At 34.6% G+C, this 17,949-nt stretch overlaps 2 protein-coding genes across 2 annotated transcripts; both read right to left on the bottom strand.

The window, feature by feature from the left end:
- Positions 1–3,293: 3,293 nt before the first annotated feature.
- On the bottom strand, positions 3,294–5,446 carry LOC125073764 (heat shock protein 68-like). The gene has a single exon (XM_047684795.1). It carries the CDS (start codon positions 5,305–5,307, stop codon positions 3,409–3,411), a length of 1,899 nt encoding a protein of 632 aa, XP_047540751.1. The 5' UTR covers positions 5,308–5,446; the 3' UTR covers positions 3,294–3,408.
- Positions 5,447–12,294: 6,848 nt separating this feature from the next.
- Positions 12,295–14,525, bottom strand: LOC125073772 (heat shock protein 68-like). The gene has a single exon (XM_047684806.1). It carries the CDS (start codon positions 14,382–14,384, stop codon positions 12,471–12,473), a length of 1,914 nt encoding a protein of 637 aa, XP_047540762.1. The 5' UTR covers positions 14,385–14,525; the 3' UTR covers positions 12,295–12,470.
- Between the last annotated feature and the right edge of the window lie 3,424 nt (positions 14,526–17,949).

The following is a 17,949-nucleotide window of genomic DNA, read 5'->3' as shown; positions in this document are numbered from 1 at the left end:
ATTGCATAATGTAACCCAAATTAACTTCGATATACTATAATCTACGCAAAATTAATGCCTTGAATTGTTTGTATACTCTATTTCAACCATAAGAGGAGAAAAGCCAAAATAAACGACATTTGACGCGATATCATTGGTCAACAGCTTGAATTTTCGAAAAAAAATAGTTTTGAACGTCGGAAATTGTTATCAGAGTTTTGGAAGTAAAATTAACGTGAAATTATTTTCACGTTAATTTTACATAATACTACATAAGTAGTTAAATGTAATTGAATTGTATTATAAATAAAGATATATTAATCATTAGATCTCACACTTCCCCTCTGATAGAACACTAAACACGGATAATTTATGTGCACTACGCCCAATATAGCTGAGATACAAAATCGCATGAAATACGTAAATCTAAAGTTTGTTTATCTTTATTCCTACTTCCAATGGAATAGGCTACGTTTGATTAAATCTCGCGAGATAATGTTTCAGAAAAGACCATCCTAGAGCACAGCCTTAAGACATCTATACATAAACGCGACATCAGAGTCGCCGAGGCTGTGCTCTCTCTGATCGAGCACGGAGCAGGGCCCGCTGGATTACAGTAATTCGGATAAAAAAAAAAAATTAAAAAAAAAAACTACTATATACAGTATTTTTATATATTACCATATATTATTTATATATTATTTTAAACTGAAAAAAAAAAATGTCAGTGTGGGCCACGTCTTCCAAGAAGACGACAAGCTCGCGAAGTCCAGCAAAGATCTGCTGATGTTTAGTAAAAATATAAAATAACGCCACAATTTATAAAAATAAAATCTAAAAAAAGGCACGGGCAACTGTGAGCCCGTGGATGTTGTATATTAAAAAAAAAATCTAAGGATATCTATAATTTTATGTTGACACATTAAATATAGATTTATCAAATACTTAAGAAGTTTAAAGAGAGTTTTTATAAAATAAAGCCTCTCTTTTAATAGGCATAGAATGACGATAAAAAAGAAAGCCTTGTTACACTCTACTTAGACTTTTAGTAGCTGGACCTTCATTAGTTGACCTATCATTTTTTTTATGTAAGTAGACGGAGAAATGGGCCACCTGGTGCTAAGTGCGCAACCAAACTTGGGAACTAAGATGTTATGTCTCTTTGGTAATCACGCTAGCTCACTCACTTAAACACACCAATGCTAAGAATTGCTGCTGGCCGGTAGAATAACAAAAGACCTTACCAACAAGCAAATCTGAATCCAAATTTTGTTATCGTTAATATTTAGCGTACCGATATAATTATATTTTTATCAAAATCAACGTCCAATATATATCATAGTAGAAACACATAGTAACAACTATCTATAACCGTATCCAAACACTAGCAAACCACCCGGACTTTACTTACCTGCTGATTAATAATAATTAATTAATTGATATTATAGATGCATGTCTGCATTTGCCTACTGATTTCACCTATGTAAATGGTCACCAGTGCGATTCTGTATGAAATCACTTCGCATCTCACTCGTAAAATATTGACAACCGACTTACAATACGCCATTTTGACACGTGTATCGTATCATTTTTCAATTATTAAAGTCAGTATCGTCTATCACATTCTGACATTTCATGCTCGTGCTCTGCGGTGACTTTCGAGTTTCTTGTTTCAGAATATTCTAACAGGTCTTAAATATCGGCAGAGAGTCATCTATACGATATACTAGCTACCCGTTACTGCTTATCACGAGTAAGTTATTTTACTAGTATTTTGTAGATTTATTGTAAATCCTTAGGATATACAACTTTTCGATTTTAGGATAATCATAGAAGCAAAAGCTTGTGGTTTTTTTGTTGAAATTGACGGCTTTTTTTCTACAATGATATGCATGTATTTTACATATAAAAGTTCCTTGTTGTTGAATTGTTGAATCAATCTGTTTATTAAAGAAAAAAAAAATTTGAGTAGTTTAAAAAAATCTAAGCGTACAGATGGCGGGAAGCGACATCGTTTGATACTATGTAGAGATATAATATACCAATATATTATATAGCACTCGTTGCGTTCTCGCTGCAAACACGTTGCGTGTCTCTCACTAGCTAATCACATCAAAATTCGCAATCAAATTGTGATAACAGCTTGGTAAGACATATTTATCAATGTTTTTTAACGTGAGATTTCAATTTATTGAAACGAACATAGTACGCGTGGACGTCAGACGAAATCTTCGGCTATCCTGTTGTCTCGGTGTGGACTTCTGATAATATAGCTCAGAGATCCTACTATCACTCATGGGAATCTGCTGGATCTATGAGAAAAATATTTAATTTCTGTTAGCATAAGCTAGCTTCTATTTTGTCACCATAGTACTTTTTTTTACACCGGTAATATCAACGTTTGTAGTTAAATAATAATCATTATCGAAATCGTTTATACTTTATACTGTAAATCAAAGTAATCGATACTTTTTATCAGAGGAAATTAAAAAGTCATTCCCGCATACTCAATAAATTATCATCTTTATAGTATCAGCCCGCCATCTAGTAGTTAAGAGTGAAAGATAATTCTGCAATTATAAGTTCGGTCTACAAGAATTTCCCACACTATAATACTATATGTATAACTATAACGTATATCAAATGCGGATTTTTAAACCATTATTCAGAATTGTATAGCAGTATCTTATGTTTGCTAAAATTGACCGGATTGATCACGACTTGTCCTGTCATGTAAGATCTGCCAAGAAAATCACGATGACAAAAAGCTTAAATGTCCTATTCGAAATCTATATTAAAATCATCATTGAAGAACAACATAAAAATAATAATTCGAATAAAATATATTTACAACTTCTAAAAAATTTGGGCAAAAGCGCCATCTCTTGTTAAATAGCTATTACTACATATTATATGCCTATCTGACAGTAAAGATCAAGCTATATTAGGTATATTTAATTCCAATTTAATATTATGTAAATTATATTGTCATTGGTACAGTGTGTATCTTCAATATTTATCTGGAAATATTTATTAGGGCTTTGATTTGATTAATATAAGTATCTAAGTAAATATGTTAGCTGTTTTATGTTAATGTGTATACCGGAACAACTTTACTTTTTTAAAATGGTTGTGAAATTATAATTAATAACTATCGATATCAAATTTCAATATAAAGATGTATCTACGTTAATAGGTTTATTTTTACTATATAAAATTAGGTAGTTTATAAAAGAAAATAATAAATTTTTTGAGATAAATTTATTCAGTTCTACACATGATCATCTTTTGAACAAAATAAAGTACAATAATAATTTAAGGAACATAATTCTATAATACATTATTTACATTAGATTATCAGTCTTAACACATAACAGTAATACTGTTGAACCAGATCTTAACTTAAGGACAATGGTAAAACAAAGGATTTTAATCTACTTCTTCGACGGTGGGACCACTGCCATGTGAACCTGGCATGCCGGCTCCAGCTCCTGTCGCACCTGCGCCGTGAATCTTGCTCATTATGGGAGAGCACGTGTGTTGCAAGTCCTTCAACTTGTGCTCGTACTCCTCCTTCTCGGCGAGCGTGTTGTTATCCAGCCACTGCAGCGCCTGGTCGCACGCGCTGCGAGCGCTGTTTTTGTCGGCTTCGCTCAGCTTCGAACCCGCGTCATCCAAAGCTTGTCGCACACTGAAGATGTACGTCTCCAACTGGTTGCGTGCGGCCACCCGTTGGCGCTGTTTCTCGTCTTCTTCCTTGTAGCGCTCGGCCTCAGACAACATGCGATCTATCTCGGCCTGTGACAGTCTTCCCCTGTCGTTTTTGATCACGATGTTCTTGCTTCGGCCCGTGCTGTTCTCCTTCGCTGACACGTTGAGAATACCGTTGGCATCTAAATCGAAGGTGACGTCGATCTTGGGGACGCCGCGTGGCGCTGGCGGGATGCCAGTGAGATCGAACGTGCCGAGCAGATTGTTGTCTTTGGTCATAGCTCGTTCTCCCTCGTATACTTGGATCGTGACGGCTGGTTGGTTGTCGGAGTAAGTCGTGAATGTTTGCGACTGCTTGCAAGGGATCTTGCAGTTGCGCTCGATGATCTTCGTCATCACGCCTCCCGCCGTCTCGATACCCAGAGATAGAGGTGCGACATCCACCAACAACACATCTTGGATCTTAGAGTCGTTCTCTCCGCTCAGAATAGCCGCCTGAACCGCCGCACCGTAAGCGACAGCTTCATCGGGGTTGATAGACAAGTTCAGCTTCTTACCACAGAAGAAGTTCTGCAGCAGGTTCTGTACTTTCGGTATACGGGTGGAACCACCCACGAGGACCACGTCGTGGATCTGACTCTTGTCCATTTTGGCATCTTTCAAAGCTTTCTCGACGGGTTCTAGAGTGCCGCGGAAGAGGTCGGAGCAGAGTTCCTCGAATCGGGCGCGAGACACGCGAGTGTAGAAGTCGATTCCTTCATAGAGTGCGTCTATTTCGATCGTCGCCTCAGTACTCGATGATAGTGTACGCTTCGCTCGCTCCGCGGCTGTGCGGAGGCGTCTCAGAGCGCGCGGGTTCGCGCGCAAATCCTTTTTATACTTGCGTTGGAACTCCTCCGCCAGATGATTCACCAGTCTGTTGTCGAAGTCCTCGCCTCCCAGGTGAGTGTCGCCGGCCGTCGCCTTGACCTCGAATAGCGAACCTTCGTCGATGGTCAAGATCGACACGTCGAAGGTACCGCCGCCGAGATCGAAGATCAGAACGTTTCGTTCGCCTTTCAAGTTCTTGTCCAGGCCATAGGCGAGTGCGGCCGCTGTAGGTTCGTTGATGATCCTGAGAACGTTCAAACCGGCTATGGCACCGGCATCCTTCGTCGCCTGTCTTTGGGAGTCGTTGAAGTAAGCGGGAACTGTGATGACGGCGTCCCGAACCGACGTCCCGAGATAGGCCTCCGCCGTCTCCTTCATCTTCGTCAGAACCATGCTGCTGATCTCCTCTGGCGCGAATCTCTTCGCTTCACCCTTGAAGTCGACCTGTATTTTCGGTTTGCCGCAGTCGTTGATTACTTTGAAAGGCCAATGCTTCATGTCCTGTTGGATCTTCTGGTCGTCGAATTTGCGACCGATCAGCCTTTTCGCGTCGAAAACTGTGTTACTGGGGTTCAAAGCGACCTGGTTCTTCGCCGCGTCGCCGATCAGACGCTCCGTGTCGGTAAACGCTACATACGATGGCGTCGTCCTGTTGCCTTGGTCGTTGGCGATGATTTCCACGTTCCCATGTTGCCAAACACCGACACACGAGTATGTTGTACCGAGATCAATTCCAATAGCTGGCATTTTGCTTGATTTGCTTATAAACACTCGTATAAATAAACACTTGTAGTAAAGTCACTTGTAAAACTTCGCTTCGGTTTGTATTTGTACCGAACTCTTCGTCCGCTCTGTATCGTATTTCAAATTATTCTGACTTTACGCGCCAAGCTCGATGCTTATATATTAAACGAATAAAGATTCGCGAACAATCTACGTAGTACTAGAAGGCGCCAATCAGGTCGCGGCGTACAGCGAAGTTTCTAGACTAACATTCTACCAGCCAATAGAAATTTAGGACATCAGGTAGAAAGAAACAACAACATCGGAGAAGAGTATTTTAGGGTTGCTAGCGAAAAAGTTTTACCATATTCTCGGGAGTATTTATTTAAATACTTCTTACAATTAAAGATTTTATTTATATAAGAATTATTAACATGAAGTCTTGAAATATATACAATTACGCATGGAATGGTGGCAAGAATGCTAATAATAATACTTTATTGAATCTTTGGTTTATTGTAATCGTTTACTGATTGACAAAATTGTGTTTTTAATGTCATGTAATGCTCTATTAGATGCTCGTTTCATCTCTATTTTATATTTTTTTATTTCTAAAGATTTCAAATACAAAATTATTTGTATTCATACTATTCGTTTGAAAGTGACAAAACTAATTATGTTTAAATGTTTCTATACTGGTTTCATAGATCTCAGTGTCGTATAGAAATACTTATATAAGTCTTTAAGATATAAAATAACTTAAATTGAATTATAAATATTACATTTATATCTATATATATATATAAATTATAAATTATAAATATTACATATATATTTATAATTCAATTGATTTAAATAGCAAGTATAATAATATGATTATATGTTGGCCACACTGACGATCGTTCTAGACGCTTCGAGATCGGCATAGGAAAGAGATAGCAATACCGGGCAAAAGGAGTGCGCACTATACATTCTCCCTTGATGCAATAATAAATTTCGTTATGTTATTGTTCCCGACTTTAGAACACGGTGCTAGAAAATTCTAGTTATATTTCTCTCTAGAGACTGGAAGTTCTTTTCTTCTTATCTTATTATTTTTAATAAAATGCTTGTAGCATTCCATTCAAATAATCTAGTAAGTTTTTAAATACACGGTTTAAAATTTTATTAAATATTTGTTAATTTTATCTGCCTGACAATTCTGAAGTCGGTCTAAATTTACAAAAATCTTCTGTTGAAAGTCGTTGTTTTCTTAGTTTACGCCAAGATGGTTCAGCTTCTGGAAGACGTGAATTTTAACTTTGGGAGTTCAAATCTGTGCAGACATCACTGAGTTTTCTTCTGGTTTATTCGTGTTATTAATACAAATTCTCGGCTCTGAAATAAAACTGCCTATGTGTAAAATTAAATTCATCCACGCAGCTAGGCGCATATTTAGAAGTATTTTTTAAGAAAAATATATTGAATTGAAAAAAAAATATTTAATAATTTATTATAATTTAACAAACCTAAGTATATTTCATTTATTGTATTTATTTATGAACTCATAAATTAGCTGCCATTTATAATTAAACTACAAGTGTCTTTAAATACCTATTAGGGCACTTAATAATTTGCATACCATACAAAAGCTGGAGTACAAATTTTTACGACAAAATTTGTTAGTTACTCGTTGTCGTAATCACCGTAAAATTTACGATTACTATGAGTAGCTATCGATTTAAAAAAAATCTTTTTCTTTATTTTTTAAATATAAACTATGTGTTTATCATATACCTATATTATAATTATTTAAGGAATTGATCATGATTCGTATGTCATTTTATTTTCTACAAAATTGAAAAAAAAAACCGTTGAAAGATACACGGAATAAGTAATAAATGTGTAATACCATCACGCTTTACTTAAAAAATGTTTTTCTATATTTAAATTTAATTTATATTTTCCGTCGTATATTTTATGTAAATACATAATTATAAATTGTTTTATAAATTTATGAATAACTTTGACAAAAGTTTCATAGGTGAGATCATTCATACATTTCCGCTGGCTGGCTCGATAGTTAAAGTGTTATCATGTAATACTAAGGAGCGTATAATAAATCTAGCCAGATAAAAAGCTGTCGAAAAATTGTGAACTACCAGTAGTGAAAAGTCGTAGCAATCATAGGGCACAGACTTTGAAATGCATAATAAAAAACATAGGTAAACTGCCTAATAATTGTCTTATTTATGATTTTTAAATAGTTAACATTTTTTAACGGCAAATGTATTCATTTTTTTTTTAAACGGTAATTGTCATGCGTCAGAAATATACTTACGTTTTATTGCACTTAATGACATGAATCGAAAAAAATCTTCTTATACACAGGTGAATATATTATTTAATTCAAATATTTTATTGATATTTACATTTATAACAATGGTATTTTAAAAAAGAGTTTTAAATTGTTGGTTTGGTTGATCAACATTTTACAACATAATAAATATTTTCAAGTTCTTATTACAAGAATAGTATTATAAAATAAATTAGTATAGTATTATGTCAGATAAGCTTAATTTTTAATTTATGTTTTCCTACGTGGAACTTTCGGATGACGTCATTTTATTTCGATATTTCAAAACCTTCATTTAATATTATATACCCAGATACATAATTGATACGACGAACAATTTAATAATTATTTACGATACTATTTGCCGTAAAATCTGCTAAATTGAATTTAAAGTTAACATACGGACAACGGGCCCTTTATCCGCTTAGCCACGCCACTGTGAACCGCAGATACTGTTCTTAATATAACGAGCCAATTTTAGTTAAATAATAAACAAACAATTTATTTTTTTAATAATTTTATTAGCTAACCGGATTACTTATATACTATAAATAATAAATTTATTAACATAAGAATTAATAACATTACGAGCTTAAATATGTACAAATATGAATTAAAATTAGTTACTGTATAAATCTTGACCGCGTGGAATGGTGGCAAGAACGCTCGGGCTAAAAACGAACCAGCCCTCTTGTCACCATGCATTGGTAACGTTCCGAAAGGTCTCGTACCGGGTTATGTGGGATTTTTATTTATTAAAACCAATGCGATTGCCGTCTTTTGCACGGATTGAAGTCTGCAGGCTCTTGTTGATGTAATGCATCCGCAGTAACGATCTCGTGCTGTGAGCTCGACCTAAGGAGTGCTCGGCCGAACCACGAATGAAGCTCTCTTCCCCGGGTGTAAAAGTTAACCTAAAGGTTTTGTGATACATTAAACTGTCCGTATTTTTTTTTACATGTACTAAAAGCCCTTATGCTTACAATTTTACGATGACATACATGTTATTTTTAGTATTCTGACGATATTATAATATTATGTACAGATACAGTTTTGAGCCAAGCAATAAATCTCAGTTGATAGGTCGTTACTATTATAACTGTCCAATGTCATTTTGCTATGTATTGTTTTAAAGGGCATTATAAGCCGCTGGTATAGGAGCTGCAGTTTTAATTTTAATTAGTTATATTTTAAACATTTTATAATATACATATATGTGAGTATTGATTTTTTTCACCCGTTCACTTGAAAACTACTAATCCAATTTATATATACATACATATAAAATGTAGAAAAAGTTCATTAGTTTTCTATGTTGTCTTGGGTCTGGGTGTATGTGGTACCGATACTTCTGATTTTCCATAACACAAGTGCTTTAGCTACTTACGTTGGGATCACAGTAACGTATGTGATGTTGTACAAAATTAAAAAATAAATGTATAAATATACATATAATTTATTTAAGACAACATAGAAAACTAATGAACTTTTTCTACATCGACTCGGCCGGGAATCGAACCCGGGACCTCGGAATGGCGTACCCAAGTAAACCGGTGTACACATTTCTCGACCACGGAGGTCGTCCGTTCTTTTATATTATTTTAGTTTTACTATTAGTATTAATCGGACATAGTTCTTATAGCAGTTAAAAGCAATCACTGAGCCAAATAGTTGACAATATTGAATATAGTTTCAGGGTAAACATCGGTACTAATAATATAAATATGAAGGTCTGTCTGTCTGTTGCTCTTTGACGGTTAAACCACTAAGCCGAATTTGATGAAGTTTTGAATCAAACAAAATTGAACTCCACGGATGGTCATAGGATTTTTATGCCTAACAGCTGGTGACCAGCCTCTAAAACGCGAGCGAAGCCGGGGACAAATTGAAGGCTATATTATCTTTATATGTTGCATAGGAATTAAAAAGCGAAAATGTCTACAAAAAGCCAACGGCATATTTTAAAGAATAATCACAGCAATCATTTTATTACATATTTAATTTTTTTTAATAATAACGTAATTTTTTTATTTAATTTGTCAAACATTGGACGCCTTGTCAAAAATAATAGCAAATTGTTAAGAAAGCGAGGCTGTATAAATTCTATACGGCGTGTTGAATGCCGTATAGAATTTGTACAGGCATATTTTTATTTAAAAAATAATAGTTTTATTTACACTTGACTTGAGTATAAAAAATTAAAGCCATATTCCAAAAACTTAAAACGTTTAACTTAAAATTTTAGACCATTTAAGGTTGACCTCTAATCTTGAATTATTTTTAAGCGAGTCGACTAGATTATACTTAATATTTTTTGGAGATCGATCAATTAACTACGAGTATATTTATAGAGTATTATAAAACACGATAATAATGTACATTCGATAGTGCAAAATATATTATGAAATTTGATAAATATTAAAATATATGTAGATTTGATAAATATTAAAATATACTTAAATATTTTAATTTGGATTTATAAAGGCGCATTATTATTATATTATATTAAAAAGTAAAAGTTGTAATTTATAGCCTGTATATCACGTGACCTAAAACACGAGCCGCCATGATGTGGCGTCAGATAGGCAAAAACTGTAACCATCTGGCTCTTTGATAAACAACTTCTCTGGAGTTTTAGTGCTAGTATTTGAACATTGCACATCAACGATAGCGATTGTAATTCATTATTTTCCCAAAAAACACTAAATATTTATAGCTGTTAAAGTTGAGTGCTAGTCGAACATACACAACTACTTTTTTTTATCAATGTGACGTCACCAAAATGATTGGGAGCTTTTTTGCGGGAATAAAAAAGGTTTAAAATTTAATTTTATTTTATGGCAATAAAACGTGTTTATTTTGCTGAAATATATATTTTGTGACATTTTATTAGGAAAATCATCATTAAGTAGTACCTTTTAAATATACTAGTATACCCTATTCACAAGAACGCAATATTATTACATTGCGTTCCAAATTCCAAAAAAAATAATCGTTTTGTTATTTAGATGCTCAGGTAATATTAATATAAAGATGAATATTGATTCGCCGAAAAGTGACCTCATATGACGGCAACGATGTTTTCGGAATTTCGGAAGTAAATTAGAGTGAATATAAGTAGTTAAGTGTAATAGTCTTGTAAAATAAAGGTATATTTTAATAGTAAAGAACTGCTGCCATTGGAAGTCGGAAGCGGGATAGATGTATTTATTTATACATATATTTTTTCTTTTAATAAGCAATCAACTAAAATTTCTACAGCATATTAGAAAGAATATCAACTACATACAAAATTTAAAATATCTAGAGTACTCTATTAAAGGCTTATTGGTAATTCGACGTATTCGTGTTAGGAGGTGATAACTATTTGCAATAATTTTAACCCTTATTTATATGCATCATGCAAACGTGAACCATTTTTGAGTTATCACGTTTTTTAACTTTTTTCAAAATAAGTCAAAAATGCAACTTCAAAAATTTATTTAAAAAAAGTATTAAATCAAATCTAATTTTTTCTTCTGATTTATAAAAAAGATTAAATACTGGTTATATATCAATATAATGGTATGGTTGGAATCCTGACTTATACGCTGTAGACCATGCTTTACATTGTGTTACAGAGAGTCGTGCGGCGAAGGTGTTGGTTGAATTGGTCAGTTCATCGACAAATTCTTATCCTCTTAGTAGATAAAAACATAGACTGGAAGTCATCCGACATTAATTTCTCGTCTTTAAACACTGCCAGTTTCCCGGATTCTATACGCTCCATTAAAAACTTGAATAAAAAAATACGAATTTCCACCAGCGTCCTTTATGGTCATTTTTTTTTTTTTAGTTACTTTGAAATAAGTTCCTAGTTGTTATACATTTTTGGAGAGCTAAGCAAATGGTCATGTTTTTAAAATAATCTGCAAGACAAGTTTTATAGATTTATTTGGTTTTAAGGCATTTTTGCGGAAAAAAAATATTGAAATAATATCGTTTTCCGTCTCGCATTTTTATATTTGGACCTATAATTATAGTTTTAATATTAATAAATAACGTTAAACTTTTAGATTATGCATATGAGGGTTACAATTTTTGCTAATAGTCACCCCTATCACCTCCTAACGATAATACGTCGAATTACCAATAATCCTTTATATACGTTTTACTAATAGTCTATTCGGCTAAAAAAACCCTACTCGTAAATAGGCTATGTAAGAGAGTAGGGTTTATGTCTGTATGTCATACTCTTAAATAATATAGGTTCTAACTAGAGTCGGTCTCATACACAATTAATACTTAGTAATTACTTGCTTACAGACATTTTCCTATCATTTATAATATTATCCTTCGTAACATAATATAATTTGATAACAAATATTTTAACTTTAAAACAGTACAATAATATTTATGTCAAACTCTAGTAAAATATTGATTTAATAAGCTGTGGTTGTGAATATCAAATTATAATATTATGATTACTAAAACTCACACCTTAGCCAACTTCATAAAAAGCAAGTTCTGATTTCGGCTATGATTTTTTTTTCTCTTATTAAAGTATTTGATAGTTGTTTATATAATGCCTCAGAATAAATAGGAAGTATTAAAAAATGTTTTAATAATGTTATTATTAAATTAATAGGCATACTTAAAAGGAACTTTGACTGTGTTATAGAAATAAAACAATAAAAAAAATTATAACAAATTAATTTATTGAATTCAAAAGATCATCATGTTGTTCCTTAACTTAGATACAACTAATTAACTTACTGACTAGTTTAAATGCAATAAATAACTATCTCAGTCTTATTTACAGAAAGTATCACAACGTTTTGCAATCTTACTAACTAAAAAGGAACTAAACAGTTTAATCGACTTCTTCGACGGTGGGACCACTACGATGTGAGCCTGGCATGCCGGCGCCAGCTCCGGCTCCAGCGCCGGCTCCTGCATCAGCGCCGTGAAGTTTGCTCATAATGGGAGCGCATGTGCGCTGCAAATCCTTCCATTTATGCTCGTACTCCTCCTTCTCGGCCAACGTGTTGTTATCCAGCCACTTTAGCGCCTCGTCGCACGCACTGCGAGCGCTGTTTTTGTCTACTTCGCTCAGCTTCGAACCCGCGTCATCCAAAGCTTGTCGCACACTGAAGATGTAAGTCTCCAACTGGTTGCGTGCGGCCACCCGTTGGCGCTGTTTCTCGTCTTCTTCCTTGTAGCGCTCGGCCTCAGACAACATGCGATCTATCTCGGCCTGTGACAGTCTTCCCCTGTCGTTTTTGATCACGATGTTCTTGCTTCGGCCCGTGCTGTTCTCCTTCGCTGACACGTTGAGAATACCGTTGGCGTCTAAATCGAAGGTGACGTCGATCTTAGGGACGCCGCGTGGCGCTGGCGGGATGCCAGTGAGATCGAACGTGCCAAGCAGATTGTTGTCTTTGGTCATAGCTCGCTCGCCTTCGTATACTTGAATCGTGACGGCTGGCTGGTTGTCGGAGTACGTCGTGAATGTTTGCGACTGCTTGCAAGGGATCTTGCAATTGCGCTCGATGATCTTCGTCATCACGCCTCCCGCCGTCTCGATACCTAGAGATAGAGGTGCGACATCCACCAACAACACATCTTGGATTTTAGAGTCGTTCTCGCCGCTCAGAATAGCCGCCTGAACCGCTGCACCGTAAGCGACCGCTTCGTCGGGGTTGATAGACAAGTTCAGCTTCTTTCCGCAGAAGAAGTTCTGCAGCAGGTTCTGTACTTTCGGTATACGGGTGGAACCACCCACGAGGACCACGTCGTGGATCTGACTCTTGTCCATTTTGGCATCTTTCAAAGCTTTCTCGACGGGTTCTAGAGTGCCGCGGAAGAGGTCGGAGCAGAGTTCCTCAAATCGGGCGCGTGACACGCGGGTATAGAAGTCGATTCCTTCATAGAGCGCGTCTATTTCGATGGTCGCCTCAGTACTCGATGATAGTGTACGCTTCGCTCGCTCCGCGGCCGTGCGGAGGCGTCTCAGAGCGCGCGGGTTCGCGCGCAAATCCTTCCTATACTTGCGTTGGAACTCCTCCGCCAGATGATTTACCAGTCTGTTGTCGAAGTCCTCGCCTCCGAGATGAGTGTCGCCGGCCGTCGCCTTGACCTCGAATAGCGAACCTTCGTCGATGGTCAAGATAGACACGTCGAAGGTACCGCCGCCGAGATCGAAGATCAGAACGTTTCGTTCGCCTTTTAAGTTCTTGTCCAGTCCATAGGCGAGTGCGGCCGCCGTGGGTTCGTTGATGATCCTGAGAACGTTCAAACCTGCTATGGCACCGGCATCCTTCGTCGCCTGTCTTTGAGAGTCGTTGAAGTAAGCGGGAACTGTGATGACGGCGTCCCGAACCGACGTCCCGAGATAGGCCTCCGCCGTCTCCTTCATCTTCGTCAGAACCATGCTGCTGATCTCCTCTGGCGCGAATCTCTTCGCTTCACCCTTGAAGTCGACCTGTATTTTCGGTTTGCCGCAGTCGTTGATCACTTTGAAAGGCCAATGCTTCATGTCCTGTTGGATCTTCTGGTCATCGAATTTGCGACCGATCAGCCTTTTCGCGTCGAAAACTGTGTTGCTGGGATTCAAAGCGACCTGGTTCTTCGCCGCGTCGCCGATCAGACGCTCCGTGTCGGTAAACGCTACATACGATGGCGTCGTCCTGTTGCCTTGGTCGTTGGCGATGATTTCCACGTTCCCATGTTGCCAAACACCGACACACGAGTATGTTGTACCGAGATCAATTCCAATAGCTGGCATTTTGCTTGATTTGCTTATAAACACTCGTATAAATAAACACTTGTAGTAAAGTCACTTGTAAAACTTCGCTTCGGTTTGTATTTGTACCGAACTCTTCGTCCGCTCTGTATCGTATTTCGAATTATTCTGACTTTACGCGCCAAGCCCGATGCTTATATATTAAACGAATAAGGATTCGCGAACAATCTACGTAGTACTAGAAGGCGCCAATCAGGTCGCGGCGTACAGCGAAGTTTCTAGACTAACATACTACCATCCAATAGAAATTTAGAACGTCAGATAGAAAGAAACAACAATATCGGAGAAGAGTATTTTAGGGTTGCAAGCGGAATAGTTTTTCCCTAATCTTAGGATTATTAATGTTTGATTTCCCGTAAAGTTAATATCATTTCATTGCATATATTGATTACGTTTTTAGTTTTCTAACCGTAGTTTTTGCTGTATAACGTTTCTATGTATGCGGATTTTTTTATTATTATCTTAGGTACAAAATGCTTAGCACAATAATCTGCCATGGTATTCTTAAACGAAATTTTAATATTATTTTAATGAATACAATTGAATTACAATTGATTTACATTTAAAAAATACAATGCAACCATCAAATTAATTTATAAAAAAATTAAAAATCCATGATAACTATTTATATCGCTTATTAGGTATTTTTAATATTTTTTATTTTTTAAGAATTTTCTTCATAATATTAAAAAAATACTTAAAATTTTTGCCATTTTAAATATCCACAAACTTCTTACTACTTCCTACATCTCCTTACGAAAATTGGTAGCAAACAGACGCGAATCTATTTTTTTATGATGTACGTCATACCCATGTTGTATATTACATTTATAAGCATATTTAAATTTAATCATATGAAAATGAATGGCGAACAATGACAAAAATTCGGTAATTAAGTTTTAAGCTTTAATAATTCACGCATATTATCAAAGTTTTAATATTATAACATTTATTTTTATAAACAATAATTACATGTAGAAATTTTGCAATTATGAAGATAAGAAGCTGTCCACACTGAAGATCGTTCTAGACGAATCGAGATCGGCATTACTGGGGTACGAAAGAGAAAGCCTTACTTTTAGTACTTAAATGTCAGAAAGGGATGTAAGTAAACATTGAAAACATATTAGAGTTGCTAGCGAAAAAGATTCACCACGTTCCGAGGAATATTATTTTTAATCCGTTTTTAATTCTTTGGTTACTTTGTAAACCTTTATCGACTAAGCTTCTTACTTCAGAATTGTGTGTATAAAAAGCAGGTATAATGTCTCCTCATTCTCTACTAGAGGCTCTCTTACGTTTTATTTTTTATTTCTAAGAAATTTCTAAAGCGTATGTTTAGTAAAAAAATATATATTTATAACATTTGCTAGTAATTGACAAAACTAATTATATTGAAATGATTCTAAACTGGTTTTTATAGATTTTATTATCGTATTGAAATACTTACAAAAATAATTAAGATTAAACATTTTAAAATTAGAAATCACGATTCTAAAAAATATTTACATATTTTATTTCTTTTTTTTTAATTAGTAAAACCAAAAGTAGATACAATATCACATTCAAAATAAAAAATAAAAAATTACATTTCAAAATTATCGAGGCAAAAGATCTACTTTTTACAGGTAGTCTCACCAACATACACTTTGTAATTATTGAAAATAAACTTAAGCATAATAATTAAAAATATATAATACATTTTTTAAACTATTATATAATAAATATTAATTAATAAAACCAATAAGTTAAACCATATGTTTAGAATTGAGCACAAATAAAATTATTTATTTTTCGATTGAATTGAGGGCATATAAATAAGTTACAAATGATCACATTAATGTGGTTATTATATTCTAATTTCGTAGGAAAAAAACATTCTTATTATAATAATTGAAAAACTAATGTGATAATCGATGCATTATATAGTAAATACACACATTTCATATTATTTTTATTTTTCATTAATGATTAAGTACAGTATTATGTTTGCTTGTTGGCCACACTGAAGATCGTTCCAGACGATTCGAGATCGGCATGGGAAAGAGATAGCAATATCAGTCAGAGGGAGTGGGCACTATGCATGCTCCCTTTATACAAATTTAATATTTTTTGTTGTGTTATGGTGCCCTACTTTCAAAATACGATGCTAGAATTTTCCAGAAATCCTTTTTGATTTTTAATAAAAGTAACGCTTGTATGGGCATTCCATTCAAATATCGTCTTATAACAAGGGAAATAAAACGGTAAACTATATATAGTTTTGGTTTGTTTGTTATTGTTATAATATTAATAAATAAATAAGTAGAACGTCGGATATTAAAATAAATTAAATATTGATAACCAAAATAGATGAGAGCCGAGATGGCCCAGTAGTTAAAACGCGTACATCGTAACCGATGATTTCGGGCTCAAACCTGCCTGAAGTACCACTGAATTTTCATGTGCTTAATTTGTGTTTATAATTCATCTCGTGCTCGGCGGTGATGGAAAACATCGTGAGGAAACCTGCATGTGTCTAATGTCAACGAAATTCTGCCGCATTTGTATTCCACCAACCCGCATTGGAGCAGCGTGGCGGAATATGCTATATTCCGCCACGTATATTTTTTTATATATATATATAAAAAATGTATACATTTTTTATGGTACATATTACATTCGCTTACTAAAATTTAACGACATTAAAATTTAAGCAACCTGATAAATAATGTTTAATTTTTAATTTTTACTTACATTTGTGAGTTCAGGTGGTTTTGAAGCGAACGCTCTTGAAAAAGTTGCAATTACAAAAGTATTTTGTATGAGACATTTGTAGGTCTTAAATGCATCTACGAAAAGCCATCGGCATGTCATCACATTTTCTATTTAAATAAAATAAGTAGACAAGAGGAACGTTTATATTTATAAAACATTTAAAATATATTAGAGAACCAATAATATTTTTAGAGGTTTCTAATGTGATATCGTAATAAACACATTTTTTGCGCTTACATTGCAAACGCTGGTGAACCCTATAAGATAGGTCAAAATAATGTACTACAGCATTGTATACCTTAAAAAGGTCTACAAAAAATCCGTGATGGTATGTCTGCCTTTTTGGGACAACCCTCAATAACCGTTTTTATCTTTTACTTTTTAAGATAAATAATGGCTTATATAGAAGCAATTTTAAGCAATATACCATTAATCCTTATCCAATAAAGTACCTTAAATACATTGTGTATTTCATACAGATGCAATGCAATGCCATGTAGTTTAAATGAATATTTTCGAAGATATAAAAGATTTAGAATACAGGGAGCGGTTTGTATTGTCTAATGACAAAAAGCTATGAACTTTGTATATAATGACACTATGTGGTTTATTTAGTATCAGTATTGCACCCGTGCGAAGCCGAGGCGGGTTGCTAGTGCAATATAATTCTAACATCGACCTAAATGTCTATTTAATAAACAAAAATGTTAACAAAAAAAACCCGACTTCAAATAAAACACTATTTCAAAACAAATTAATATGCACTAAAAAGTAAAAAAAAAATAATGCG

This window comes from Vanessa atalanta, chromosome 25 (genome assembly GCF_905147765.1).
Source record: "Vanessa atalanta chromosome 25, ilVanAtal1.2, whole genome shotgun sequence".
NCBI lineage: Eukaryota > Metazoa > Arthropoda > Insecta > Lepidoptera > Nymphalidae > Vanessa > Vanessa atalanta.
This window is presented reverse-complemented; position numbering and strand designations above follow the sequence as displayed.

What these genes read in the sequence shown, in the direction of transcription:
- LOC125073772 (XM_047684806.1), bottom strand. Translation starts at nt 14,384, where the DNA reads ATGCCAGCTATTGGAATTGATCTCGGTACAACATACTCGTGTGTCGGT.
- LOC125073764 (XM_047684795.1), bottom strand. Translation starts at nt 5,307, where the DNA reads ATGCCAGCTATTGGAATTGATCTCGGTACAACATACTCGTGTGTCGGT.